This window comes from Tachypleus tridentatus, chromosome 5 (genome assembly GCF_004210375.1).
Source record: "Tachypleus tridentatus isolate NWPU-2018 chromosome 5, ASM421037v1, whole genome shotgun sequence".
Taxonomy (NCBI): domain Eukaryota; kingdom Metazoa; phylum Arthropoda; class Merostomata; order Xiphosura; family Limulidae; genus Tachypleus; species Tachypleus tridentatus.
The window spans coordinates 41845029-41871802 of NC_134829.1; the positions used below are offsets into that span (position 1 = coordinate 41845029).

At 32.3% G+C, this 26774-nt stretch overlaps 1 protein-coding gene across 1 annotated transcript; it reads right to left on the bottom strand.

The window, feature by feature from the left end:
• Positions 1–584: 584 nt before the first annotated feature.
• On the bottom strand, positions 585–26090 carry LOC143251007 (F-box only protein 22-like). The gene is made up of 3 exons (XM_076502281.1): positions 25738–26090; positions 20615–20927; positions 585–3003 (listed from the first exon to the last, which is right to left on the bottom strand). The coding sequence occupies exons 1-3, from the start codon at positions 25987–25989 to the stop codon at positions 2162–2164; spliced, it is 1407 nt and encodes a 468-aa protein (XP_076358396.1). The 5' UTR covers positions 25990–26090; the 3' UTR covers positions 585–2161.
• Positions 26091–26774: the final 684 nt, after the last annotated feature.

A 26774-nucleotide genomic window follows, 5' to 3' on the forward strand; every position in this document is an offset into this window, starting at 1 on the left:
TAAATTACTCAATGTGACTTGATTCATAGAAAAATGTCTGTATTTGTGGTAAAGCTACTATGACTGTTTATTGTAATACCTAATTTTGAACTGCTGACGAATGGGAAGGCAGAAAGTTAGCAGCATCCTACCACCAACCATTCCATGTGATTATCAGTCTTATAATATAGCCATAGCTAAACATACGTGTGCAAAAGTATGTGATTGTATGGATTCAAACCCACTTCTGAAATTCAGACTTGTTCTATAAAGTTCAACCTGTACCCAGAAAAACAATGTACACTAAGTTATAATTAAATAATCGTATAAAAAAACAAAGTAATTTTACACCTTAGCTTAACACTGAATGAATTAGTTAACATTTTTCCATGTGAACTAAACTGTGTTAAGTCTTTCTGATATTTGTAAAACCATCTTTTTAAGTTTTTGTAGGGATGAGTAATAATACAGAAAATTAGTATAATGGCAAAACAGTATACAGTTAGTTTTGGTTTCACTTGAACCATATTACATAAATATAAGTGTGTAAAATTATAAACAAAATATATGCATTCCCATTTTCTGATCAGTGAAAATGGACTCAATTATTTTAAATCTCCTTTTTATTTAAAGACCTAGGGTAGCCTACAAACAGCAAATATCAATATAAAATAATATATTATTGATTCTTTATCACTCACACTAGTCCACTTAAGTCTCATAACATTTACACCATTAGAATCAAGTTTAAGACTTAAAATTGTTATGTATATTTATGGTAAATGTCTTTTTGATGACTGTTAAAATCAGTTAAGTATATAAGCTTATTAACTTTTTAACCTTGGCATGTTTGAAAAAAAAATATTCTTAAAAAACTGAGTAATGTATTTTGCCTTTAATAAGGTTATAGATATTAAAGAACAGTTGATATTTATAATATTCTATAAATTTTACCCCACAAGTATAAAAAGAAATGTATGCAACCCATGAAAGACAAATAAGTTTCTCATGAAACAAATTAAGTGAATTACATCTCATAGTAACATAACTTTAGTTTTCTCATAGCTGAGCAATGAAAAAACAACATTACTGCCATGTTTCATTACTCAAAGCTTGTTCAGTACAGTTTGGTTATATTAGTTTCATGAGAAGAAAACAAAAACAATTTGTCATACACACAAAAGTTAAATTCATAATGTCCTCATTCTGTAATCATTAAATGTTTGTTCTATATCATGTTTTTACATGTAAAAATAATGAACACTTTTCCTGAAAGTATTCCTGAATTATCTATATCCAATTTCCTTTAATACTTAGTTTTTGTACAGTATCAGTACCAAGACTTAATAGGCAAGGCAAGTAAGGTTAAGGTGGTTTGATCATGTGAAGAGAAGGGAACCAATCAATAAAGAGAGCATTACATCTACCAGAAGCTGGATAGAAAAGACAGGGAAGGCCAGTAAAGAATTAGAAAGACGGGATAAAAAACAAAACGAATGAAAAAGCAGTTACAGAAGACCCAGCAATGAATGATGATGATTGAAGGAGGGCAACACATGTAAAGGAAAAGAAGAACTTAGTACTGACACTGAACCATAAAATGTCCAATAAGAAAATAACCAAAAATATACTATATAAAATTATTCATAACCAAATAAGACTGAAATAGCGAAAAAAGTTTTATACAAGAATGTTTTAAATCACTTAGTTATATAATTCAACTTATTATTTATATTCCAATACACAGAACCAACTAAACATTATTTCTTGCTAACATTTAAAGTACACATGCAAAGGATTAATAATAACTACATGTTCTAATCATTTTTGAAGCAACATTAAAATAAATGGGAAAATGTACATGTTAAAATGTCCGTTTTTCAACCAATATGTGTAAAAAGAAATAATAAACATTTGCTAAAATACCGTATTTTTCTTCTAAAAATTAAAATAGGAAAACTTTCTCTCAAAAAATATTAATTGTTTTAATTTCTTAGCTTAAAAAGAAACAGTACTACATGTAAAAATATCTACAAATTAAACCATGTATCTAGAGCTACTTAGTATCGAGTTTCTTACTGCCTTTCTCTATAAAGATTCACAAACTTACAGTACATAATCTTGTCTGGCAAACCAAAGTTCTGTAATAAACTGTTCCAATATCAGGTGTTATGTTCTAACTTTAATTTTGAAAGGACAGTAGTACAAAAACTGTTGTATATGCATGAAGCCATGTTCTGCCACTAATTCCTTTTATTGCATGATTTACCTTTCTCTTCTCTTTGGTTTGCCTTGGCAGGTAATTTATTCCTAGTTCACCATTTCCAAAAACACCAAACAGAGGTACATTAGGAAAGACTTTATGAAAGGTTGTAGCCTCAACATTTGATTTTTGATAAAACAAAGCACCCCTTCCGCAGCAAGCAAACATAAAACAAAGACATTTTTTTTCAGGAATATTACATTCTTTCAATTTTTTCAATTTAACTTCTAATTCTTTGATTGTCTTTACATGCTCTTCAATAATCACAGAAGCAGCTTGAACATTTTCACCACTAAAGGCTACACCCCCTCCAATGACACGAGATTCATTACCTACTCTAAAAGGAAACCCCAGTTCGTGAACAATAGCCCCTCCAAGGGCAATGTTCTTTTCTTGTTTTATAAGATAGTGTTCAACAAGTGCCTGGATGGGGCAATCTTGCTCCAGAACTTCCATAAAAAATAATAATAAACACTTCACCTTAGCATCATTAGGTATGCCAGTAACTTGTGATATTTCCATCTTCTGAGATTTATGGTTCCTTCGTTTATTTAAGCTGGCCAGAAATGGATTATTTTCTGTAACTGTGAAAGGGTAGACATTTACACCAGGGAGGTCTGGTAAAAGTACACCCGAGAATCCAGGATATGCTTCTGCTTCTATGGGTGTTGACCAATCCACAGGAGTCCCCACAATTCCTGGAACAGCACAGCCGAACAAGTAGCAAGAACGGGGAAAACTTCTAGCCAAAAAGTTCATAACTGCAAAATAAGACAAAATACTTTTTTAACAAGCTGTAACAGATAAGAGTATTGTGAACCATGACTATGCAAACACTATTAAAACGCAGAGTGGAAATTTGTAAACACAAAAGTATTTATTAAGTGCTTAAGCAACCAAAAGAAAATATTAAAATGTTAACTATAAACCTCCTGTTTCAGATAAAAGAGTATAAGACCACTGCAGTGTTTTCAATAAGTTAGTGTTTAGTAATATTCTATGATATCGTCCAAATTAAATTTTAAGTATGTTATATTGTAAGTGCACATACTGACTTGACCACACTTTAAAACTACATAGTTAACTTGATTTACAGCATTAAAAAAAACATTTATGTAGCTAGCCTTGAATGAATGCTTGACAAGTTAGTTAAAAATATTGTAATATTTATTATTAACTTCTGATCAAAGTACACTACCAAATAGCTTTGGCTGTTGAGTATTTTCTATACATTTACAAAAGCAATGATGAACCTAAGGAAAGATTTGTTAACTTATAGAAAGTTTTAGTTTTTAAATTTATATTTTATTTGTTTATAATTATTAAAGAAATTATCATGAAATTAATATGTATTGAAATCTGAACTTTGTACTATTCAGCTTAACAAAGTCATTTATTGTTACAATAATTGTTGTATTGTTATCTATACACTAATCTGTTGTACTTTTCTAGTAATGTCAATATTTTTTCTTGTTTAGGTGTAATTTGGATGAATGGGTTATATATTTGTGAAAGTAATATCAATGTTGTTTTTATAAAGTTGGTACCTGCAAATAAAGGTCCTCAAAGGAGCCAATATAAAGCAGGTGGTGCCATCTTGTAACATGAACACAAGCTCTAAAGTAATCATTTTTTCAGAAAGAATATATAACATATATATTTATCACACCTCAGAAGTATTTGGCATGAATATACATATAAATGAAGTCTCAAATCAATATGTTACCTGAAAATACAATACGTTTCTCTCACCTAAAGTTGGCCGCACAAACACAACACACACAAATACATAGTAATGCATATACATGTTCTGTAATTCAGAATGACCTATGAGTCAAGAGTTAAGAGTCAAAGATAAACATTATTCCACAATGAAAGGAAGTGTTTACCTTCAAACTAATAAGTGTATTCTCATAACAATCAGTTACCTAAGAAATCTGAAAACTGTAACAATGCAAAAAATCCAACAAGGAAATGTAATGAAACCACCTGTATTATATAAGTAGAAAACGAAAATTATTAAAAACAAAGAAAACTGACATTTTGGGAAGGGAGAACTAACTTCAAGGTGGAAGAAACTTATCAGATGTGAAGTTTCATAATAATGTTTGGTCATAAACTGCAAGCTGTGTTTTATAATGTGGTTTGTACAAACTCTTCCAGCTGCAACAGAAGCTAACACTGAATTGCATCTTTTGCATGAGCAAACAACTAAACCATACTAACTTAAAGTGTGAATCAGAAAGGCAACGTCAAACATCTGTTTCCATAATTAGTAATAAACTACAAGTGTTTAACATCTCATACTTTTAGTTTATTGAAACTTTACCAAGATTTCTTTAAACTAACTGAGTAATCTAATTTCTTACAGCCACACACAGAGAAAAAGCCACATTCTGTAAAGTGGTCTGTACTTTGGAGATGTTAAATGTATGGGTAAACAATATATTAACAGTAAATATGAGTTAATGTAACACATTTGTAACATTATCAGTTCAACAATGTTAGTGCATTTTATAATATAATTCATATTTTAACCATAGTTTGAACTTTACTTTAGTGTGTTTTAAACTAAATATTTTTGAAAAATGAAAGAAATTTATGTATCTCAACATCCATTATGTATCCATTACATGAGAACATTTGATTTCATCATTATTTTTATAAAATATAAAATTAAAGTTTTATGTTATATGACTGTTTTAATGTGATCTTCATTCTTCTCTGTTCACAGGTATCTATACAAAGATGTAGATACATATTGCACATTAAAGAATGTTAACCTTACAAGCGTACTCTGTAGCCGATTAAAAGATTAAATAATGTTTTTCAATTCCTCATGCTGCTCAATTGAAAAGCCACACATGTATCCTGTGTTTAAGTCATGAAGGAATATTTTCCTTTAGAATGAACTCACCTGTTACATTAAAAATTTAGTTTTTTCTACAATCAGATGATAAGATCTAATGTGTTTTGTCTATCATGATGTGGACTTGCATCAAAATCTTGCAGTAAGTATGATTTTTAGTGACAAACTAAAAGCCATTTTACTTTGTGGGTAAATACAGGGTTATTATAAACAAAACTTTATACTTTAAATAATTACGTCTTATAAACTACTTGTCTTAGAGTAAGAAAGTTTAATCAGTAGGACAATGATAATTATAACTTCAAACAAAGTAAAAGATGTTTATTATACTGCATATGAGTATAACTTTTATTGCAAAATAGTATTGCTGTTATTTTTGTTTTTTTTCTCTCTCTCTTTACAATATGATATTGGTAACTTACATAAAATATGTATTAGTGTGCAATATACTGAAACAGTCAATGAAATCTGTATACTTTGGGAGAGTTTTCACATGCTGACAAAGAATGATGATAGACATAATGAACATCTTAACTGCCAGTTTTTAGCACTTCCCTCAAGACCCAGGGGGATCTTTACACTACAATTTGTTGAATATTAAAAGTATGTTCCATCTGAGAACTTCTAAAAAGAGAGGTATGGATGTATCTTTTCAGTACAAGTTTTCATTTGTTAATTGATAAACTTTTAAGTGAAATACAGGACCTTCAAGTCTCCATACTAGCTAGTACTAAGGTCTCCCCAACTGGGAATAAATTCAGTATGTATCAATACAGCTGCATTTTCAGTATCATTAATTAAGCAACTGACAACCATCTGTACTTCTGTTTATTACTTTTTTATGTTTAGCTTTCAATTGAGATGAGAAAAATTTCACATGCAATTCAGTAGGGAAGATAAAAACATCACAATATTCAGCAGTAGGATAAGCAGACAAAAACACTTTGACAATAGCTACAGGCATAATATTGTACTCAACTTGTTGCACAATGTCTACCAAAGTGGTTCTAAACAGTTCCTGAGTACCTATGCATGACATTTGGAGACTTAAATGATTCTTGTGTTTGGCTGTTAACCTCATGGTGTGCTAATGGATTTCAGTCACCTTATGACTTCAAATCACTTTTCTTAGCCCTAAAGCTAAAAAACTGTGGGAAATGCCTTTTCTTTGTCAATAAAAATGCTCAAAAAATTTCAGTTAAATTAAGAAAAATTGAATTGAGAATTTATTTCTTCAAGAAAAATGTCCCCCACTGGCCTGTTATAACATCTTGTACAAATTTTCTTGAATGAAATATTAACATTTCTGTTACCTGAAAATGTACTTCACCTAAGACCACTGCAAATGTGACTTTTGTGCATAGGTCAAGCCTTGAATGAAACTCACATCATATCCATATTAATGTCATTGTTGTAATCCATGATGTGAGAAACATTAGACTACTATCCTTCACCAACAGGAAGGCAACAAATTCTCCATGTGAATAACATCCTGCAAGAACTTATTGCATTAACAAATTCTCATTACTGATGAGACTAAAAAAACACCCTAGAAGCGAGGTGAATAGGTGTGAATTTCATGGAGATATGAGTATCTCTTCAATTATATTTTAAGAGAAGGACAAATGTTAATTTCAGAAACACTATTCACCTTTTCTTGCATAACAAAATGTTGAGTCCACATTAATAAAATGGTAGAGGGATGAGTGTAGATAAAAGAAAGTAAAAACTGAGCTCCTTTCTGATAACATAGCATCAGAATGTGAAAACTCATGGGACAATCAATCAGAAGGAGACTTTATCCATCCCATGCAAGAAATACTCTTTGCCCAGTAAAGTAGTAGAACAAAAGGAATAGTTAAAAGAATTTCCTACGTGATAATGAAGTGTGACATAGATGGGTGAAGTATGAAGACTGCTCAATCAGCCTGTATATCACAGTGTAGTTGTGTAGCGTGGGCAGGGAAATAAACCAGGACATACAGTATTGGAGATATACTTATCAGAATAAGCAGGATAAGGTAGGAATTATTCCAGACATGCATTCCAAGGAGGCCATAAGGCCCATTCAGCTTGTTAAATAATGTATGTTCACTAGAAATGGTCTAGTTCTTAGAGTAAGGTATGGCCTGTATTATACTTCCAGGTGAACAATAAAGTCCTACTTCTGATCAAGAGGTGTGTCCACTTGATTTAATACCAGTGGGATTACACCAACATGAAAAGGAACTCCATATCAGTCTTCCCAGTGGCTTGAGGCTAGAGAAGCAAGAGTTCTCCCTTTCCTCCAATAAAAGAAAACAGGAGGGAAAAATTCTGGAGAGGTGTTCAAACAACAACAACAAAAAAAAGAACCTTTAAATCTACATAAGGTCCCACACTAGTAGACTGTGCAATGGATTACCATAAATTCAAGCAGCACATGCTAGTGAGGCATGAGAACAGTCACATGTGGTGCTGTCAATTGTTTTTATTCCTGATGTTTGGCCTGGAAAATGAAATATGTATATACATGTGTGTGTGTGTATATATATATATATATATAATTAATACTGATAGAGTTAAGTAAACTTTATTTGTATTTATTTATCTTTACTTTCTAACTTATTTTTGTTTTGGCTTCTTTTTGATTATAACAAACTAATACATGTATGCATACATGCTTTCAAGACAAATCTTGCTAAACATTCCAACTCAATAAAGAGCACTGGACAAGGGCAAATAGGCTTAACATTATCTGTTATCCTTATTTTATGTGGATTTTGAGATAAAGAGAAGTATTCCCTGGGACAACATGGGCTATATAGTGGGTTCTGCTATCTACAGAATATAAAAGTAAAGAAATAAATGAGGTGATTCTTCGTGTCTCCAAAAAAGAAATAATGAAACAACATATTTTGTTATTTATTTCTGTGAAAATTGGAGTGTGTTGCCTGGAATGAGGTAAAAATCACAGGCAGATGAAACCACAATCTGTAAGTAATGTGACACATGTCACATGATAGTCAATATTCCTGCCTTGTAAGATTTCTTCCAAGGGTAACAGGGATAATCAACAGTTACAGATAATACAAGCTGGGAGTTGAAGATCTTAATTTAATGGGAGTTGATATCAAAAACAAAACAGAAAGTGTCCTTCCTCACCAACAGAAGAAAACACCAGCCAGATAAGTTGTTTAATTCAATTGGTTAAATGGAATGAGAAAAGTTAGAAGAGAAAGGGAAATCTAATGGTATGAAAATACAATATTGATTGGCTCAAAATATGGGAATATTAGAAAAATAAGAACAAACTGCCTTAATAGGACAAGAAGACAGTCAAATTTGAAAAAATCATATGAAGAAAAAAGACAAGAGTTAGTTATTAGAAACAACACCTGATTATCTTCCAAGGACCCAAGTTTTTGGTATAAGGAGAAGACTACAAATAAAATCAACCTATTCTTGTGGTAAAGGTTGTAGAAGCCATCCAAGGTAAAAATGTCAAAGTGATATCTTCTTCAACACGAAGAAAATATCACATTAAAAAAAAAATAGTGCAAGGAACATTTGGTCAAAGGTCTGTGTAGACTACAATTTAAAGCCTTGAATTCAGAAGAGGAATCCAAAGATGAGGATGAGTCAGGCTCTGTAAAGATTCATATAAACCACAAAAAATAAAATGAGAATGACCAGGGAATTAGAAAAAGACTGGACCAATCCTGACTTAGAACAATCACAGAAAGAGTTCCATATACCTGAATTAGTGAACAATAAAAAGGATATTTGGCAGTGAAGAAAGTCACAATGGCATCAATGAAAGCATTCCTAGAATGAGAACAAGTCTATTGAAACACCAGAGGATGTAAAGATCACTACAAGTAAAACACCTGGTCTGGGTGAAACAGCTGATCTGCAACCATGGTCAAAGCACCTAAGATACATGAGGTTGGCAGTTGAATGTAGTGGTTGTGAGTCCAAAAAAGAAAGTTTAAAGTAAGAAAGAAGAGAAATTGAAAGCAAATTCATCATTGTTGGTTTATGTAAGAAACAAAAGTTCAGTTGTCTGAAGGTTGTCATAACGAATGTTATGAATGTTTCACAGCCAGTCAGATGAAACAAAACATTATGACAAACAACAGCCTGAGGATGTAAATATGGAGATCACTTTGTTAGAGACAAGATCCTGTACAGAACCATACCCTAGCTGTACATAGATCTGGAACTGAAAATTCAAACTGTCACAGATGAACCGGAGAAAACAAGGAGTGGACAGACAATGGTACTGTGAAGAAATACATTACAAACATTGACATTGGTTAGACACAGCTTGAGAGAAAAGAACTACTTCAAACTAAGAAAACCCTCTAGCAGGAGGAAATGACAAGAAGCTGTTTCAGTGGCAATACATACTTGGTAAGTTTTCATTCTAAGGAAAATAAAACCTCAATGTGGGGAAGAAGACTTGTTTCCCAAACTGAAAAAAAAAAGAGAGATTGAAGAGACTGAAGCTAAAAAAACCCAATATAATTCATGACAACATGCCAGAAAATAAGCAGTGATCAGTACAGAATTGAAACAAAACGGTATAAAAATGAACATGGAAAAGGAAAACTATTTCAGAAGAGCAGTTCACACAGTGAAGTAGCCCGAGATGTGCAATAAACCACTGAAGAAAGAATGTCACATACCTGCACAATAGAAGTAGCAAGACTTATTTATTGTGGAGAAGGAAAAGAAGAGCAGTTCACACAGTGAAGTAGCCCGAGATGTGCAATAAACCACTGAAGAAAGAATGTCACATACCTGCACAATAGAAGTAGCAAGACTTATTTATTGTGGAGAAGGAAAAGAAGAGCAGTTCACACAGTGAAGTAGCCGAGATGTGCAATAAACCACTGAAGAAAGAATGTCACATACCTGCACAATAGAAGTAGCAAGACTTATTTATTGTGGAGAAGGAAAAGAAGAGCAGTTCACACAGTGAAGTAGCCGAGATGTGCAATAAACCACTGAAGAAAGAATGTCACATACCTGCACAATAGAAGTAGCAAGACTTATTTATTGTGGAGAAGGAAAAGAAGAGCAGTTCACACAGTAAAGTAGCCCGAGATGTGCAATAAACCACTGAAGAAAGAATGTCACATACCTGCACAATAGAAGTAGCAAGACTTATTTATTGTGGAGAAGGAAAGGACCAGAAAATAAACAGGGGATAAAAAAACAGATAGACAATATCATCAAAAGATAAGGTAGTTTCAACAGGCATAGAAGGTGGGAAACAACAGATCTGAGATCAGAATGAAACCAGCCACTTACGGTGAAATGGTAGTACTCTGACCATCAGAGTACTTTCAGTTACCACTGAAACAATAGAACACGACTCCAAGTATTGCGTGTTAGGATGTCGAGAAGTGTCAGAGACATTGATATGTGAGCTCAAAGTCCAATCCACAAACTTGTTGATCAATAGTTTTCAGTAATGTTAGTATATCAGCTTTGGTCACTAGTGTAACAATTAAAAGTTTGATTGATTATTAAAGCCCAAACACTGGGGAGAATCCGTGTCAAACAAACCATGTCACAAATTCTGGAACAAAGTGTTTCACATCTCAAAATTTGATTAAGAGAAGAAAGCAAAATAAATTATAAGAACTTGAATAACAAGTTCTGACTAATATGTTTAAAATTCTGTAACTTCCTTTTAGTAAACCAAGAAAATGAAGGGGGTGGGAAGACTACAAATTCAAACCACAATTAAAAGTTTAAAATAATAAGTGTAAAAATTCCACAATTCATATTGTAAACAAATGTCTAAATTACTACTAGTGTTAAGGATGGACTAAGCTGTTGTTAATACAAGAAATGTTCATGGCTTGTACTGTGCAAGTAGAATGTGTTGCCTTTCTATTAGTAGTTGGCTATAATCTAAAGTCATTGCGTCACAGATTGGTGCAGTACATTTATATCTGAAAAAATGGGAGTTTCTTTAAAGGTTTGGTACATGCACAGAAACCTTTTGAGGAACAAAATGATAACTTTTAGTTCTGTCAAGAGGTGAGTAGAAAACAATTTTCAATGTGTCTCTGGTGAAGTTTAGTTTCCCTAGGACATGCAGTTTTAATGACATCATTTTAAAGAGCCTGTTTTAATAACACTATGTAAAAAATTTTTACTTTTTCTTGTTCCTGGGCAGAAAGTGTTATTTCCCAATTGCTTATACCTAAACTAAATGGAAAATACCAATTTCTCTCTTCAAACTTTGCTATTGTGACCTGGGAGTGTATAACAAAAACATAATGGGAGACTGTATTTGATGACTGATACATGAAAGTGATTTACATTACAGTTGCAAATCTTGAAAAACTACTTACTTCTAAACGTTTTTGTTCATTTTTGTATAATTTTATAAATAAACTTAAATCTTGATTCATATGTTGTTTTATTCAGACCTTATATAAAGGAAAATTTGTGTATAAAATTTTCAAATTTACCCAATTTCCAGAACATTCCAGGTAGTTTCAGTGCTGAGTAGCTGATAGAGAATTTTATCAAACTTACAAGAATTTTCAAGAACTTTCTAGAATGTTGTATAACTTACAAGAATTTTCCAGAATTCTTCCATAGTAACATATGTAGATACAGGGGCTCACCACTCACCACTTCAGTTTAGTTCCAGCTGCCTAAGTGAACACATAGACCCATCTGATTTAATTAAAGATGGCATCAAGAAGCTGCAAGCATTCTCCAGATGCATTGTGCTGTATATGTGGCCAATGTAACAAGACAAGAGCAAAAGGTTACTCTGTGACAGCATCTGCTAAAATATGTGAAGCCTACAAGGCATATTTTGACATGCCTATAAGGGATCAAGACAAACCCTAGGTACCTCATTTTACCTGTGATCACTGCAAAAACACTCTAGAAGGTAAGATGGACAGTTTTTGCTTGCTTAAATAGTAAGATTTTATATTATACAAATTTTAGACCTTTTAAAAATTTAAATATCTTTTGGTGCACCTCAAAGAGGAATACAACAACATCAAGACCTTGCTAGAAGCCTTGAAGTATGATGAGTATGGCTGGGAGGTTATCAGAGACTTCAAAATGGTGGAATTCTTTATGGGTCTCCAAGGAGGCTTTACCAAGTTTTCCTGTTATCTTTGCCATTGAGACAGCAGGGACACCACAGCTCACTAGAACAGGAAGTACTGGCCACAATGGACCAAGTTCTCTGTGGAGAAGCACAATGTTAATTATGAGCCACCAGTGGACCTCCAGAAGGTGTTGTTCCCACAATTACACATAAAATTGGGTCTTATGAAACAATTTGTCACAGCTCTTGATAAGGAGTCTGCAGCCTTCAAGTACCTTTGAGACTTCTTCCATCAGCTGTCTGAGACAAAGGTCAAAGCTGGTGTCTTTGTTGGACCACAAATAAAGAAGATCCTGGAATGCACAGAATTCCCCAAGAAGCTCAGCAGGAAGGAAAAAAAGCTTGGGGAAGCTTTGTCGCAGTGGTTCGGGGCTTCTTGAACAATCACAAGGCCAAACATTTTGCGAAACTTGTTGAAGCTCTGGTAAAGATCTATAGCAAAATGGACTACAGGATGTCCCTGAAAGTCTATACTCTTAACACTTATCTTAATAGAAGCTCTGGTAAAGATCTATAGCAAAATGGACTACAGGGTGTCCCTGAAAGTCTATACTCTTAACACTTATCTCAATAGAAGCTCTGGTAAAGATCTATAGCAAAATGGACTACAGGGTGTCCCTGAAAGTCTATACTCTTAACACTTATCTCAATAGAAGCTCTGGTAAAGATCTATAGCAAAATGGACTACAGGGTGTCCCTGAAAGTCTATACTCTTAACACTTATCTCAATAGAAGCTCTGGTAAAGATCTATAGCAAAATGGACTACAGGGTGTCCCTGAAAGTCTATACTCTTAACACTTATCTCAATAGAAGCTCTGGTAAAGATCTATAGCAAAATGGACTACAGGATGTCCCTGAAAGTCTATACTCTTAACACTTATCTCAATAGAAGCTCTGGTAAAGATCTATAGCAAAATGGACTACAGGATGTCCCTGAAAGTCTATACTCTTAACACTTATCTCAATAGAAGCTCTGGTAAAGATCTATAGCAAAATGGACTACAGGATGTCCCTGAAAGTCTATACTCTTAACACTTATCTCAATAGAAGCTCTGGTAAAGATCTATAGCAAAATGGACTACAGGGTGTCCCTGAAAGTCTATACTCTTAACACTTATCTCAATAGAAGCTCTGGTAAAGATCTATAGCAAAATGGACTACAGGGTGTCCCTGAAAGTCTATACTCTTAACACTTATCTCAATAGAAGCTCTGGTAAAGATCTATAGCAAAATGGACTACAGGGTGTCCCTGAAAGTCTATACTCTTAACACTTATCTCAATAGAAGCTCTGGTAAAGATCTATAGCAAAATGGACTACAGGGTGTCCCTGAAAGTCTATACTCTTAACACTTATCTCAATAAATTTAAGGAGAACATGGGAGTGTACTCAGAGGAGCAAGGCAAATGCTTCCACCAAGATATACTGAACTTTGAATGCTGCTACCAAGAAGCATACAACAAAAACATGAGAGAAGACTATATTTGGGGACTGACACGTGAAAGTGAGTCATGTTACAGTCACAAATCTCGAAAGACTACTCACTTCTAAACCTTTTTCTATAACTTTAGTATAAATACATGTAAATCTTGATTCATATGTTGTTTTATTCAGACCTTATTTAAATGAAAATGTGCAAATTTGCCCATTTTTACGTAGAAAACAGGTTAATTTTCTAAATTTCATTATCCAGGTCACAAAAACAAAGTTTAAAGGAAATAATGGCCATTTTCTGTATTTTTACAACATAAGTAATTAAGAAATAACACATACTATCCAGGAACAAAATTGGTGTTACATAGTGTAATCACCCTGTATATTTGCGTATGATTTGAAACAATTAGATCAAAGCTTCTTACACGTTACTGACGTAAATAAATATTACAGGTAGCTTTAGAAGTATGTTCCAGAACTGTAACACTCAATGTATTAAAATTTTCTGCTTTCTTTCCCTTTTGTTTTCTTTACATCTCTATAAACAAACTTATTACAGTTTATACATTTGATCTAGACAGTGTTATTACCAACTGCTCACTAGAGATGTAAGTACAATGTGCCACATGTTAAGTTTAAACACATTACAAAGTTACCAACTAAGTGGGTTTAGAATAAATCACGTTTTTTTTTTTTTTTTTTCTATTTCAAACTCAATGTTTGTTTGTGTTTTATTTTCCTGCTTCTAGTTTTATCATGGTAAGTTTACAGACTTAGTAAAGTGTCACCACATGTTTGTTATAACTCTGTTGTTTAGTTTAATTACATTTAGTATCACTGAGTTTAACTGTAAATACTGGTATAAAATTATCACTAGCCTCAGAGATAGCCTAGTTTAGTTTTAGTATCTTTTCAGGCATCAATCTGCAATAGGGAATATTCCATTGAGGAATCACTCTCATTGTTAACTACAGGTATCATAATGTGTGCAACATTATGGTGGATAAATTTCTGAATACACAATTACTGATTAACACAAATTAGATATGTAAGCTGTACTAGATACTGCCATGCATGCTGTGTAAATTGGCAGATAGGCAAGAGGAGATGACACTTTGCCACACTGAATCTCGGAATGGCTGGCATGGGTATAACACTTTTATTGATAAGGAGAGAACCCGAAGGTGACCTAGGAAGGTCAAAATGTTGTTCTCTCCTTATCAATAAAAGCGATATACCCATACCAGCCATTCTGAGATGCATTTTTATTTCAAGTGGGTTTCTTGTCATCAAGTATTACTTTGCCACACTGTTACTGGAAGCTGGAAACAAACATGCAGATGCTTACTAACAGTTACAAGTAAAGCTGACTAATGTAAGGTCATGCACTAAGAAGTTAGCTTCTTGTATGTGGGAGAGTCTTCTGGCCAATGTTTGCACTTGTCTCAAGAATATTTGCCTTTTTCTAATAGGCTTCTGGCTCATCATCATTTGCCTGCCTTATTAGGGTGTAGAGGGTGAGGAACAGAAATTATGAACAGCAGGTTGTTAATTAATTGCTTACAAGCAATGACACATTAAAAAATACCCAGACAGGTACCTGTAGGAGCAATGAAGATCATGTGATCAGCAGGGGACCTCTACTATCTAACAGGAAAAAGAGACGAATAGAGCAGCTGAGGCCTAAATATTGAAATGGTAAATGATGCATGTAGGAAATATTCCCAGATTCCATTAATCTCATATTATGGTAAGTTACTACAGTGTTATTAGCATCAGAGCAAATGCTGACTTGAGAAGCTCTCTGAATTTTATGATATTATCACGCTTTGAAGAGACTGAACTTTAAGATCCTGTAATGGATTTGACTTCATACATACGTTGACAAAAATAGTCATTGTAATTCAACACAATAGCAACATCTGAATGGTTCTGAACACTATGACAGCTCTCAGTGGGACAATAATCACTGCAAGCTATAAACCATCCAGATAACTTATCTGTAGCTACCTAGAAAAATTCAAATCACCATTGTGTACATGAAATGTAATGCAGCAAAATATGCTGAAGGTTAGAGGTTTCTGTCTCACCTGTTTGATAACATACCTACGTATCTAGGAAATATCAATGTCAGACATTCCCTCTGGGAGGCAAGTGAAAAACAGTAAAGGTTTACAATTCTGCTCTCCACATTATAGACACAAACCTCATACTGTTAAACGGCAGATGAACTAATATGAATTGCTGAGCAACAATGTGAAAGAGATTTCTGTATAGCCTTGCTTTTGATAATCTTACCCTGGGTGCTATCCTTGCTTGGCATCTACTTATGAGCTGTGCAGAAAACTTAAAAAACAAAGTGGTATAAATCAATCTAGAAACCTATGGAATAATCTCAAGCTTTCTGATAGAGCTCATGCTGTCAAGTATCTCTCCACCATTGAACAAAGTCAAAATGACAATTGCAAAAAGAATGCCCATACTGACTTAATAATGTTAATAAAGCCTGGAAAGCATGTATTAAGCCCAGATAAAAGATGTTAAAATTGCATTAAAAAGAGCTGCTGCCCTCCACAGGTGGTCAGCTTCCCAGGACACATAACATGTAAAGAACTATGTAGCAATATCAGTTATTTATCATGATGATTGTACCTTTACACAGATAAAGACTAAGGCAAGGCCTTCATGTTCACATACACTAACAATGAAGTAATGCAACACAGCCTCAAGCTACAGCAGTCCATTTCTGAGCTACAAATACAAGCAGGTTTAGAAGCCATTTTTAGTTTGTACAAGATACAGATACATAACGTTTCTTAACCTGAAGATGACCTAAGAAGGTCAAAACATTGTTGTCTCCATATCAATAAAACTGTTAATACCCATATCAGTCATTCTGATATACATTTTTATTTCAAGTGGGTTTCTCGTCATCAAGACAAATACATAAAGCCAAAGGTACATCTAATGATGGAGCTTCAGATTCCAATGGTGTAAGAATCTGCCCCTTTAAGCAGATTACAGAACCCTGCTGAAGTTAATATAGGAAAATTAGTGCACCTGGGCAACAAGTGGTATCCTTGAAACATGGGCTGATGCCTTTATGAAATGCTTATTCATGCCCATGAAGGATCACTCAACCTACAAATACCATTGTCAAGATCCTAGATATAGCTGCAGCTAGAAGGATTGCTTGTTAGATGAATCACAAGTACCTATAACCATGAAGTTGTTATTACAGTGGAAAAAATATGCTGAATTTACACCCACAACGTGGGAAAATTTTTAAAACAAGAATACATTGGCAATAGCTTTAAATCTGGAAGATGCTATGATAGAGTTCAGCTGCATATTCCATTCCTCTGACAAAATTATCAGAATTATTATCTGTGTAATGTGTGTAAAATGGGTCACATCTGCACTAACTACAAGAAGATACATCAAGAAACATGTAATATAGCAATTAGACTGGACCACTAACAACACTGGTCTGCTTCAAGAGTCACCACTTTTACCAGTCCTTTTCAACATCTATATCATGGACCTAGTCTGCTTTGACAGTCCAAAAAAATGTTGTAAACTAACCTTTGCTGACAACATTTTGGTGTACAGCAAAAGATCTAACAAAACTAAATTTGTAAGTTAGATTCAAACATCTATCGAAAAAGTAAGTAAATGATACAATAACACAGGAATGATCACCAATTCTGTCAAAGCCACAGTCATGTTCTGCACACTCAGCAATGACATGTTGATGAGGACAAACCAACTTTTGTAATCACTGCTATCTTCCTAAAGAAAACAGTGAAGTACTTGGGGGTAATCTTTGACTGACAACTCAACTTCAGCTACATTAACAATCTGATAACCATAGCTATCAAAATCATCATTGCACTAAGATTTGCAACAAGAAGTAGAGTTAAAGAATTTAAACAGTCTTATCCACTCCAATGATGATCAGTGTGAGTGTTACATGTTACGTACTATGATTCAAAATAGCCTGAAATGAGTTAGATGTTAGTTTAGACTTAGAATTAAATAAATGTTGATATCTATCCAACTCATGATACTTGCCAACAAGACTGATACAAACAGTTTCTTTTTCAATACAAATACATTTTAATATATCTAAACAACAACATAGTTTACAATAACAGTTATTTCAAATAATGATCTATGTACAAAAGTTTTACAAACTTACATGCAATATTGATTCTACCATCTAAACTGGAATTTCCTTTATACTTAATTGAGGGTTCACAATGAGCAACTTAATTTTGAGTCTATGTGGATACAATTCACCCAACAGAGAGCTAGATAGCTTTGTATTCTTCTTATTTCATTGGCCACACACTGAATTTTTCCACTACTGAAGTTAAATAATGCTTTCGTAAAAATACTAATGTCCAAAAAGAATCTGCCAAAGTTAAATGGTTTGTTATGTTCGAAATCTACAAATGTTTCTGATCAAATATCTGGAGTTCTTGACTAATTATATTGCTCACATTTGCAGCTATCAAGATTTACAGCACCCCAACTACAACAAACCAACAATACATATTGTCTCTTAGAGTGTTGTGTTGGTTTTAATTATAGGCATGAGGAGAGCTTCTAGAAATTTCAGCCTACACAGTAATATAGATGATATACCAGTGTTTATATATACAGTATATCGTTGATTCTTTCATTTGAGAATCTTCTACAATTTTAGTGGATAGGTGAGAATTTTGCAATACAGACTTAACAGTATAAAATACTTACATTTCTAAATATAAATTAAACAAACATTGATGTGAAAATAGATATTTGATATTAAATCTATCACAAACTTAAATAAACATCAATAGACACATAACAGTAAACCTGTCACATACACATCTAAAATTGATAAGACATAAAACAAGAATTTAACCTTGGTCATGGGATGGACTTCAGCCATCACCATCAGTTTCATTATACTTCAGCAACATTACAAAACACAGACCAACAGCAAAACACTGTAATGATCATGCCATCATCAAGCCACTGCCTTATTCATTTGGAACATAATAGGCTTCGTAACCTCACAGGCATCAATCAAACAGGGATTGCCCAAAATACATCTCAGGGGATGAACAAGTGTTACACAGCCATCAATGGAATAATTTATCACCACTATATCTCGGAGGTACCCATGTGAATAATCATCTGGCACCACTTGAACTTGCAGATATCAATCACAACAGAAAATCTTGATGTTGGGCAGAGAGTGAAGTACAAAAGCATGTCAGCATCTATCTAATGATCATAGTGGATAGTCACCTACCATCATAGGTACAGATGGTTCTTACACCAAATGTAGTGAGAAATAATGTTAGGCATAGGCATTCAATATCTTATAGAGCATGAACATTTTATGTAAGGTTGATGAAGCATTAATGTTTCCCAGAAGTAGCACAAGGATGAAGTTGGAAATCATAAAACATGCTTTCCTCTGGATTGTTGAAAGCAACAAACTGTAAATAGACCATGCCACCAACACAATATTTGCAACTGACTAACAGACAGTAAAACATAAAATTACAAATAGCATTGTGTTTGCATTTTTTTTGCACTGTATAAGATAAATGGCATTTTTGTTTAATAAATGGTTTAAAGATTTTTACTGAAAAGCAGTTATTTAAAGTTAAATACACCTCAAGGAAGCACAAAAATATTTATAATGAGAATACTACATGCACGTTACATTAATATAACATGAAGCACAACAGTCATGTTCCAGTATAAACTATACAAAAAGAGGGTATAGCCATCAATCACACAATGTCCATGAACATTATCTGCTCAGAACTGACTGCAATATCATTATATTTACAGAATATATGAAAGGAACAACAGAAACACTTAAAAAATTGCATACCTACCTGTATGCATCATAAACTGCATATTTTAATGAATCCAGTTGTACTTATTGCTAAAATTTCTTGTAGTTAATATTTCAGAATTATTAACTATCAACAAGTTTAACCCTTAAGTACTTGCTTAATCTTTATATACATTTGCATTGAGTTCTCTCAAATCCAAAACAGCCATTACATAAATAAAATCCTATTTAATGTTAAATTCTGTTTATTTCAAACATAAGTCAACTTAAACATAAATCTTCTGCAAGCATTATATTTATTGCCAAAGTATATAACTAATTAAATTGAATAAAAAATGGTGTGTGTTATTATGCTACTTATTGTAATGTGTCTTTGAATATGTGAAATTGTCACAAAGTGTGTTGGAACATTTAGAGTTGAAGAATTTCTATTTTTAATGATTCTCTGTCAGTAAAGATTCATAATGAAAATCATGCCAACTGCAGTTGTCCTTTTCCTTCATACCCTTTTCAATTTGTCTATTGTAGACCCAAAACTACAGGCACATAAAAGTGGAATTTCATATCTATCTGTTTATCCCTCAAAGGTCACTGTTTAAAAGGTCTTTCATTCAATACCAGAGCTTGTCAGGTGGGTTGGACAATGAAAGATTTTCTGGAATACCATTTATATGCATAGTACAACACTACAAAAGTTCTAGCCTAAATGTCAAAAGCCAGCAAAGCACCACAAACCAAGAGGCCCAAGATTTGTGATAAATTAATTGAGGAATATGGCAAGGGATATTTTCAGATGATGTAATTTTTGTAGAAGATCTTGGGCCTGTTGGTTTCTTGTACTTCACCAGCTTTTAGCATTTAAGCCATTGCATTTGAACTAGAATATACAAAGTTCATCAAAATTTACTCTTCAAAATTGTGCTACATTTGTCAAGGTATGAAAATTCCTTCAATAATTTTATTTAAAGTGATGTAAATAAATGTTGTATAATTAAAAAAAAAACAGTAATGGGAAAAAAAAATTACTCATGAACCTATTAACATAATGAAACTCTGTGGAAATGGGTCTACCTGGTGTATTATATATCATTCTTCCTGAATGATTTATTTGCACAATTTCTGTCTGAATTTTCTTATTCTTCTTATGATGAAGGGTATTAACAACTTCAAAATCTGGAAAATAGTGGTGAGGTTTGAAGAAGAAACGATCATTGCAAAACAGCAATCCAAACTTTGGTTCTGCTGGGGCTTCATGGAGGATTTTATAAAAGTGGTCACCAACCTCAACATTGCTGCTACAAACATAATTCTGTTTATCATCAGTTGAATTGATGTGGGCATCAATCACAATGTCATCATCGTCATCGTCATTATATTCTGCAACCTAAAAAAAAGTAAATGTACTTCAGTAAATTATCATCACAAAATATGTTTAATTTTTATTCATAGAATGATCTGAATACTCATAAAAGTCTGGACAATTTACATAACATTTAAGGACAACACGAGACCTGTTAGTTCTTCAAGTTCATATTAATCAAGCTTTCTCTTAAATTTCCCACTTACATCAAATTTGAAACCAACAATTCCAACAGCCAACTAGCCTGTTTTTAAATTAAAATGTATTAGCTGAAGATGACTCCTATCTTGTCAAAATTCATGTCCTCTAGTCCTATCTCCCCAACTATTAAATACCAAAAACGATTAGACATCAACACCATCAATTCCCTTAACAATCTTACAAATCTATTAGAGGACTTAATCTGCCCTTGTATTACAGTTTTTCTTTCTCGGGTATTGTCCTAGTAACTCTCCTCTGAACCCTTTTCAACAATTAACTGTTCTTGCTAAGGTAAGAGCCCGAGACTGAACACAATGCTCCACATGTGGCCTTACTAGCAACCTATAGAGTGAAATTATAATTATAACCTCTTTTGAATTATATTTAATACTTCTGTAGATGTAACTACCAAATCCTATTTGTTCTAACATAAGTAGTAGTGTACCGTTTGGATGGCTTAAGAGACTGATCAACTAAAACTTCAATATCCTGTTCTTCTTTGATACAGTTGCATTATTCCCATCAACATAATACTGTAATTCAAATTACAATAACCAACATGCACTACCATACATTTGTTATTATTATTAAAGACAATCTTCCATTTACTTGTAGAACTCAAATTGATTTGTTGAGAAGCAATATCCTTCTCACGACCAGCAAAACCCAGACATAACAGGAACCAACAATAATATAACCATAAAGCTCAGTGAGAGTCAAGAAGAGTGTCAGTCAAACTTTGCTGATAAAAACCTGGGACACATATTTACAAGTTGTTCTGGACCAATAAATGAACCTCCTCCAGTGGGTCCTGGGGTAGATCCACATCTAAAAATGTGCATTTTAAGCATAAAATGTTTGAAATAAATTGTATAATTTAATATCATCAAATAAAATGTACCAAATTTTTATATTTAATAAAATCATACAATTCCTTAAAACTGCTACCCATATTGACAAATTGGTTCAGAGACACATGTTCACAACACTTGAAATTGTATTCAACTATTTTTATAGAAATATAATGACTGAGTTTGCATTAAATACACATTAGACTGGACTGAATAAAATATTAAGATTGTGCTCAGTTATTTTGTCACATATTTTGATTTTAAAATAACATAAAATTGAACTATAGAAATAATTTGAAAGCAGAAAAAGAATTTATCATGATTAATATAAAGTATTTTTCTACTTTCACACAAGTTTTTGAATTTTAAACCAAAGATCCAGTAAACTGGAACTTCATTTCCAATTTTCATTTTCCAGTTAGGTAGCTGAAGAGATGCCAAAACTGTGACTGTCTCAGGAAAACTGGGATATAAGTAACATTTCTCTCATGAACAGAAATTAGAGAGAGTGTTCAAATTTTTAGACAAGCGAGAGCCAAGAGACGATATTTACGAAGGTGAAGACTGGTTGTAAGACACTATCATAAAAACTGAAAATATGTTTCACAACCATTCTATCAGGTAAATAATTTCTATAATTGACTGTGAATACTATCTCAATTTGATATTAGAAAACTATTATGTATCAATCAAAATAGTAATATAAAATTACATGAGACAACTTAATTTCCAACTAACATCTAAAATGAAACATTTTTTTTAATAGAAATTTTCTAAAATAACAACTAATTTGGCAATGCTTCATTTGTTTAACTGGGAAGATGGGAAGATCCAGGGAGGATGCACACTTACCAGTGGGTGGGAGATCCATGTAACTTTTATTGTTATACATTATTTTACTTATCCAGAATTATCCTAAGTGATCAAGATGGTAATATGAAATAAACATTTTTAGTTCACTCATGTAAGATTTTCCTACTGATGATTAACAAGCATATTTAAATTTTCAAAATTTTGTTAAAGGTATCACATAAAAGATTAGCTACAAAAATCACATCAGTAAGGGTAAAAAAAAAGTTAACTGAATTGTAAGATGGATGAATGAGAAAAAGCAAAAGACTGTTATTATTGGAGCCCTCTCACACTGGAGTCTTGTTACCAGTGAAGTACCTCAAGGTTGAGTCTTAGAGCTTTTGCTTTTTATTTCTTAAATGAATGACACTTCAAAGGGGAAAATTTGTAGTTTGTTAATGACACTAAATCTTGGGTGTTTCTAGCTATACTGAGGATATATAAGGTATTAACGAATTGTGTGGACCAACTGATAAGTTGGCCAAATATCTGGTAATGTATTTATAATTTAGATCATACATTTAATACAGATAGAAACTCACTCAATAGAATGACTGAAGGAAAGGATCTTTGTATAGTGGTGGATAAGTTGCTCAATCTACTAAAGCAATGCTCTTCTGTAGGTAGTATAGTTAGAGTGTATTTATTGATACACAAGACCACAGAGATAAATACATTTCTATACAAATCACTTGCTAGGTCTAACTTGGAAAGATGTAAACAGGTTTGGCCCCTTCTTGTTTAAGAAAGGATACTTACTTACTTGAAAACATTAAAAAAATGGCTACTAGTATGTTTCTGAAATTAAAAGATTATCTTATATGGACAGGTTAAGATATCTTATTTTATCATATGAAAAAATGAAAGATAAGAGGTGAATTTATTGAAGTTTAGACAATTATTTGTGAGATTGATATGATAAAAGCCTCTCATTTTTGTGCTGTATTCTGTAGATAATAGGATTATAAGGAAAGACAGCTTAAGTTCCAGTTAATACAGTTACACTTTTCTAACAAGATGAATAACTTTCTAAGTTAATTACCTCTTCCAATATTGGAGGCCAAATTTTAAGAGGGGAACCAATTATTTCCTGAAAAAAAAAGGGTGATTTTAAAATTTCTACTTTTCTCAAAAGTGGGTGTGTCATAAAGGATAAAATGGTCCCTTTTTTGCCAGCATTGCATGCTACACCGTGATACACAGATAACAGTTTAAATGAGAAACTTAGTGCAATACAAATTAAATATAAGTTTGAACTATTCATTGAACTAACACTTGTGCAAGTAGCACATTATAAAAGACAATATCATTAAAGAGCTATTTTTAATGACTGCAAAGGAATTTAAAACATCAGTTTAATTATTAGACAATCATTTTCACTCATAATACTTCAATTCTGGCATTATATAAGGTAGAGTAGCTAAAGCACTTATAGGGGTGATAACCTCACAGATAGTTTTAATAAAATGCTCAAAACCTCCAACCCATTAACTTTTGATAGAAATAAGATACATCTTAAAGCAATGTCTGGAAAGGAATAAGTTATATGTAGAGAACACATGATATATATTCTAAAGACACGATTATCTTATGTTTATTCAGACTTGTAAAGAAAACTGAGAGCAATTAATATTAACTTCTAATTAAAGAAATCTACTTATTTAGTTTAAAACTTAAAACCAACCTGGTAATAACTCAAACTAATTAAATGTATTTTTTAAAAATATTATAATATACTGTTTCATCATTTGCTGTTAACAACACTTCTTATCAGCTGGGGAAACTTAGGTTAATCCTAAATCAATTTACTAAACTAAAAATGTAACATAGTCTCTATAATAATAGAGAATTTAAAATAAACTAGATATATTAAGTACTCTAACTAATACTGTTCAAAAATATGACATGAAATAAGTAATGGAGTGCACTTCACTTATGGAACATCACATTTTCATATAAATATTTTGTAAGGAGTTTGTGTAATGCAATAGATTTAGAAATTTAAGTTTTTTTTTAATCCATAACTAAAATAAGAATAAAGAACTATAAAGAATTTTACATTAAGGAACAAAAATTTTAAGATAAATATACATGTGTCAAGAATGTAAAATAAAGCATGTTTAATGATACCAAGAAATATGAAACGAAGATGAAAAATATCTACATCTTTAAGAATAAATTGAACTTTAAGTATAAAAAAAATACACTTTAAAAATAAAGTATATGAAAATAAGATTATAATGACAATCTTTTAAAGTGAGTCATTTATAAAGTTTATTCATGGAAGTATTAAATATAAATAATTAATTAATATATACATAGGCTTTTTAAAGTAGCTAAAACATTAAAAATAACATTGACATTGACAGATATGTATGTTTGTGTGTTTTCTTATAGCAAAGCCACATCAGGCTACTTGCTGAGCCCACTGAGGGGAATCACACCCCTGATTTTAGCATTGTAAATCCATAGACATACCTCTATACTAGTGGGGGGTGACAGATATGTAAAAATCATATTATTATATGGTCATTACTAAATGTGGTAAAGTTTATTAATATATTTTCATACTAAAATGAAGCATATTAACATGTAAATGGAAGTGTTTTAAACGCAGTTGATTTTCTCCTAACAAGTTATAGTGATTTTAACTTTTAAAATTTTATTGGTTGATATACAGAAATTTCTTAAACTTTAATCATTTTTTCGCTCAGTATGATTCAAGAATTTTCTTATTCTTAATGCTTATATTATAGTCTTCTTAACAATAATAGGAAGCGATATTATACAACAGATACATATTGATAAATTTGTTTACAATTTTCACAAACACATTTGCTATTTTTGTTTAGTGTCAATGTCTATATGAAAACTAACGTACTTACGAAGAACCTTAAGTTACAACAAATAAACCATTTACTATAGCGTACCTGAAACATCCAAAAAATATCATGACGTTTCTTTTTAATAGTTTGTGACACAATGTTCCACAGTTTACAAACACGAGCACACGTGTTCAAGTCGGGTATTGGAAGACCGTTAAATATACGTTCTACAATTAAATAATTTGTTGTTAACACCTGGCCGATACTTTCTTCTATTGAATATTTTGCTTTACTTTCGGAAAATAACTTCATTCCAGTTGAAATACCTTCGTCATCTCCATGTTGTTTGTGATCCATATTTTAACTTCTCGATTTCTATTTTTCAAAGTGAAAGTTGAGCTAAAATCGCTTGAAAATAACATAACACAGTAAATTGTGTTTGATGGTCCTGTCCTCTAGTGATAAACTTTATTTATAATTATTATTTTTTTGTTATTTAAAATATTAACTTGAAACATGATAAATTTACAAATACAAAAACATCAAGAAGGAAACGCAACTGATGTAATTCAAAAATGTAGAAACTGTTACAATATAACTTAAAAGTAATTATTAGAATCATACGTGAATATAATGAACGGAATACTTTGAAAGCTTGGTGAAAAATATGAAAAGCTATATAACTGGTTTTCCTGCTGACGTAAAAAAATGTAGCTGTAGCTATATAACAACCATAATAAAAAATCTTTAATTAAATGAAATATATATAACTTCTGAGCGATTAACATTGCAAAAGGATAGAGATCTGTGTACAACATATAGTTATAAAAGATCCGTCGCATAATAAAATAAGTAATTTAGCTTAATAATTTTCTTGATTTTGGCATAATTTAAAAACGCTTCTATTCGATATTATTAAGATACAGGTTTTTTTTAGCAAACAATTTTCGCTTTGGTTTGGTTTGTTTTTAATTTCGTGCAAAGCTACACGAGTGCTATTTGCGCTAGCCGTCCCTAATTTAGTAGTGTAAGACTAAAGAAAAGGCAACTAGGCATCACTATCCACTGCCAACTCTTGGACTACTCTTTTACCAACGAATAGTGGGAATGACCGTAACTTATAACGCCCCCACAGCTGAAAG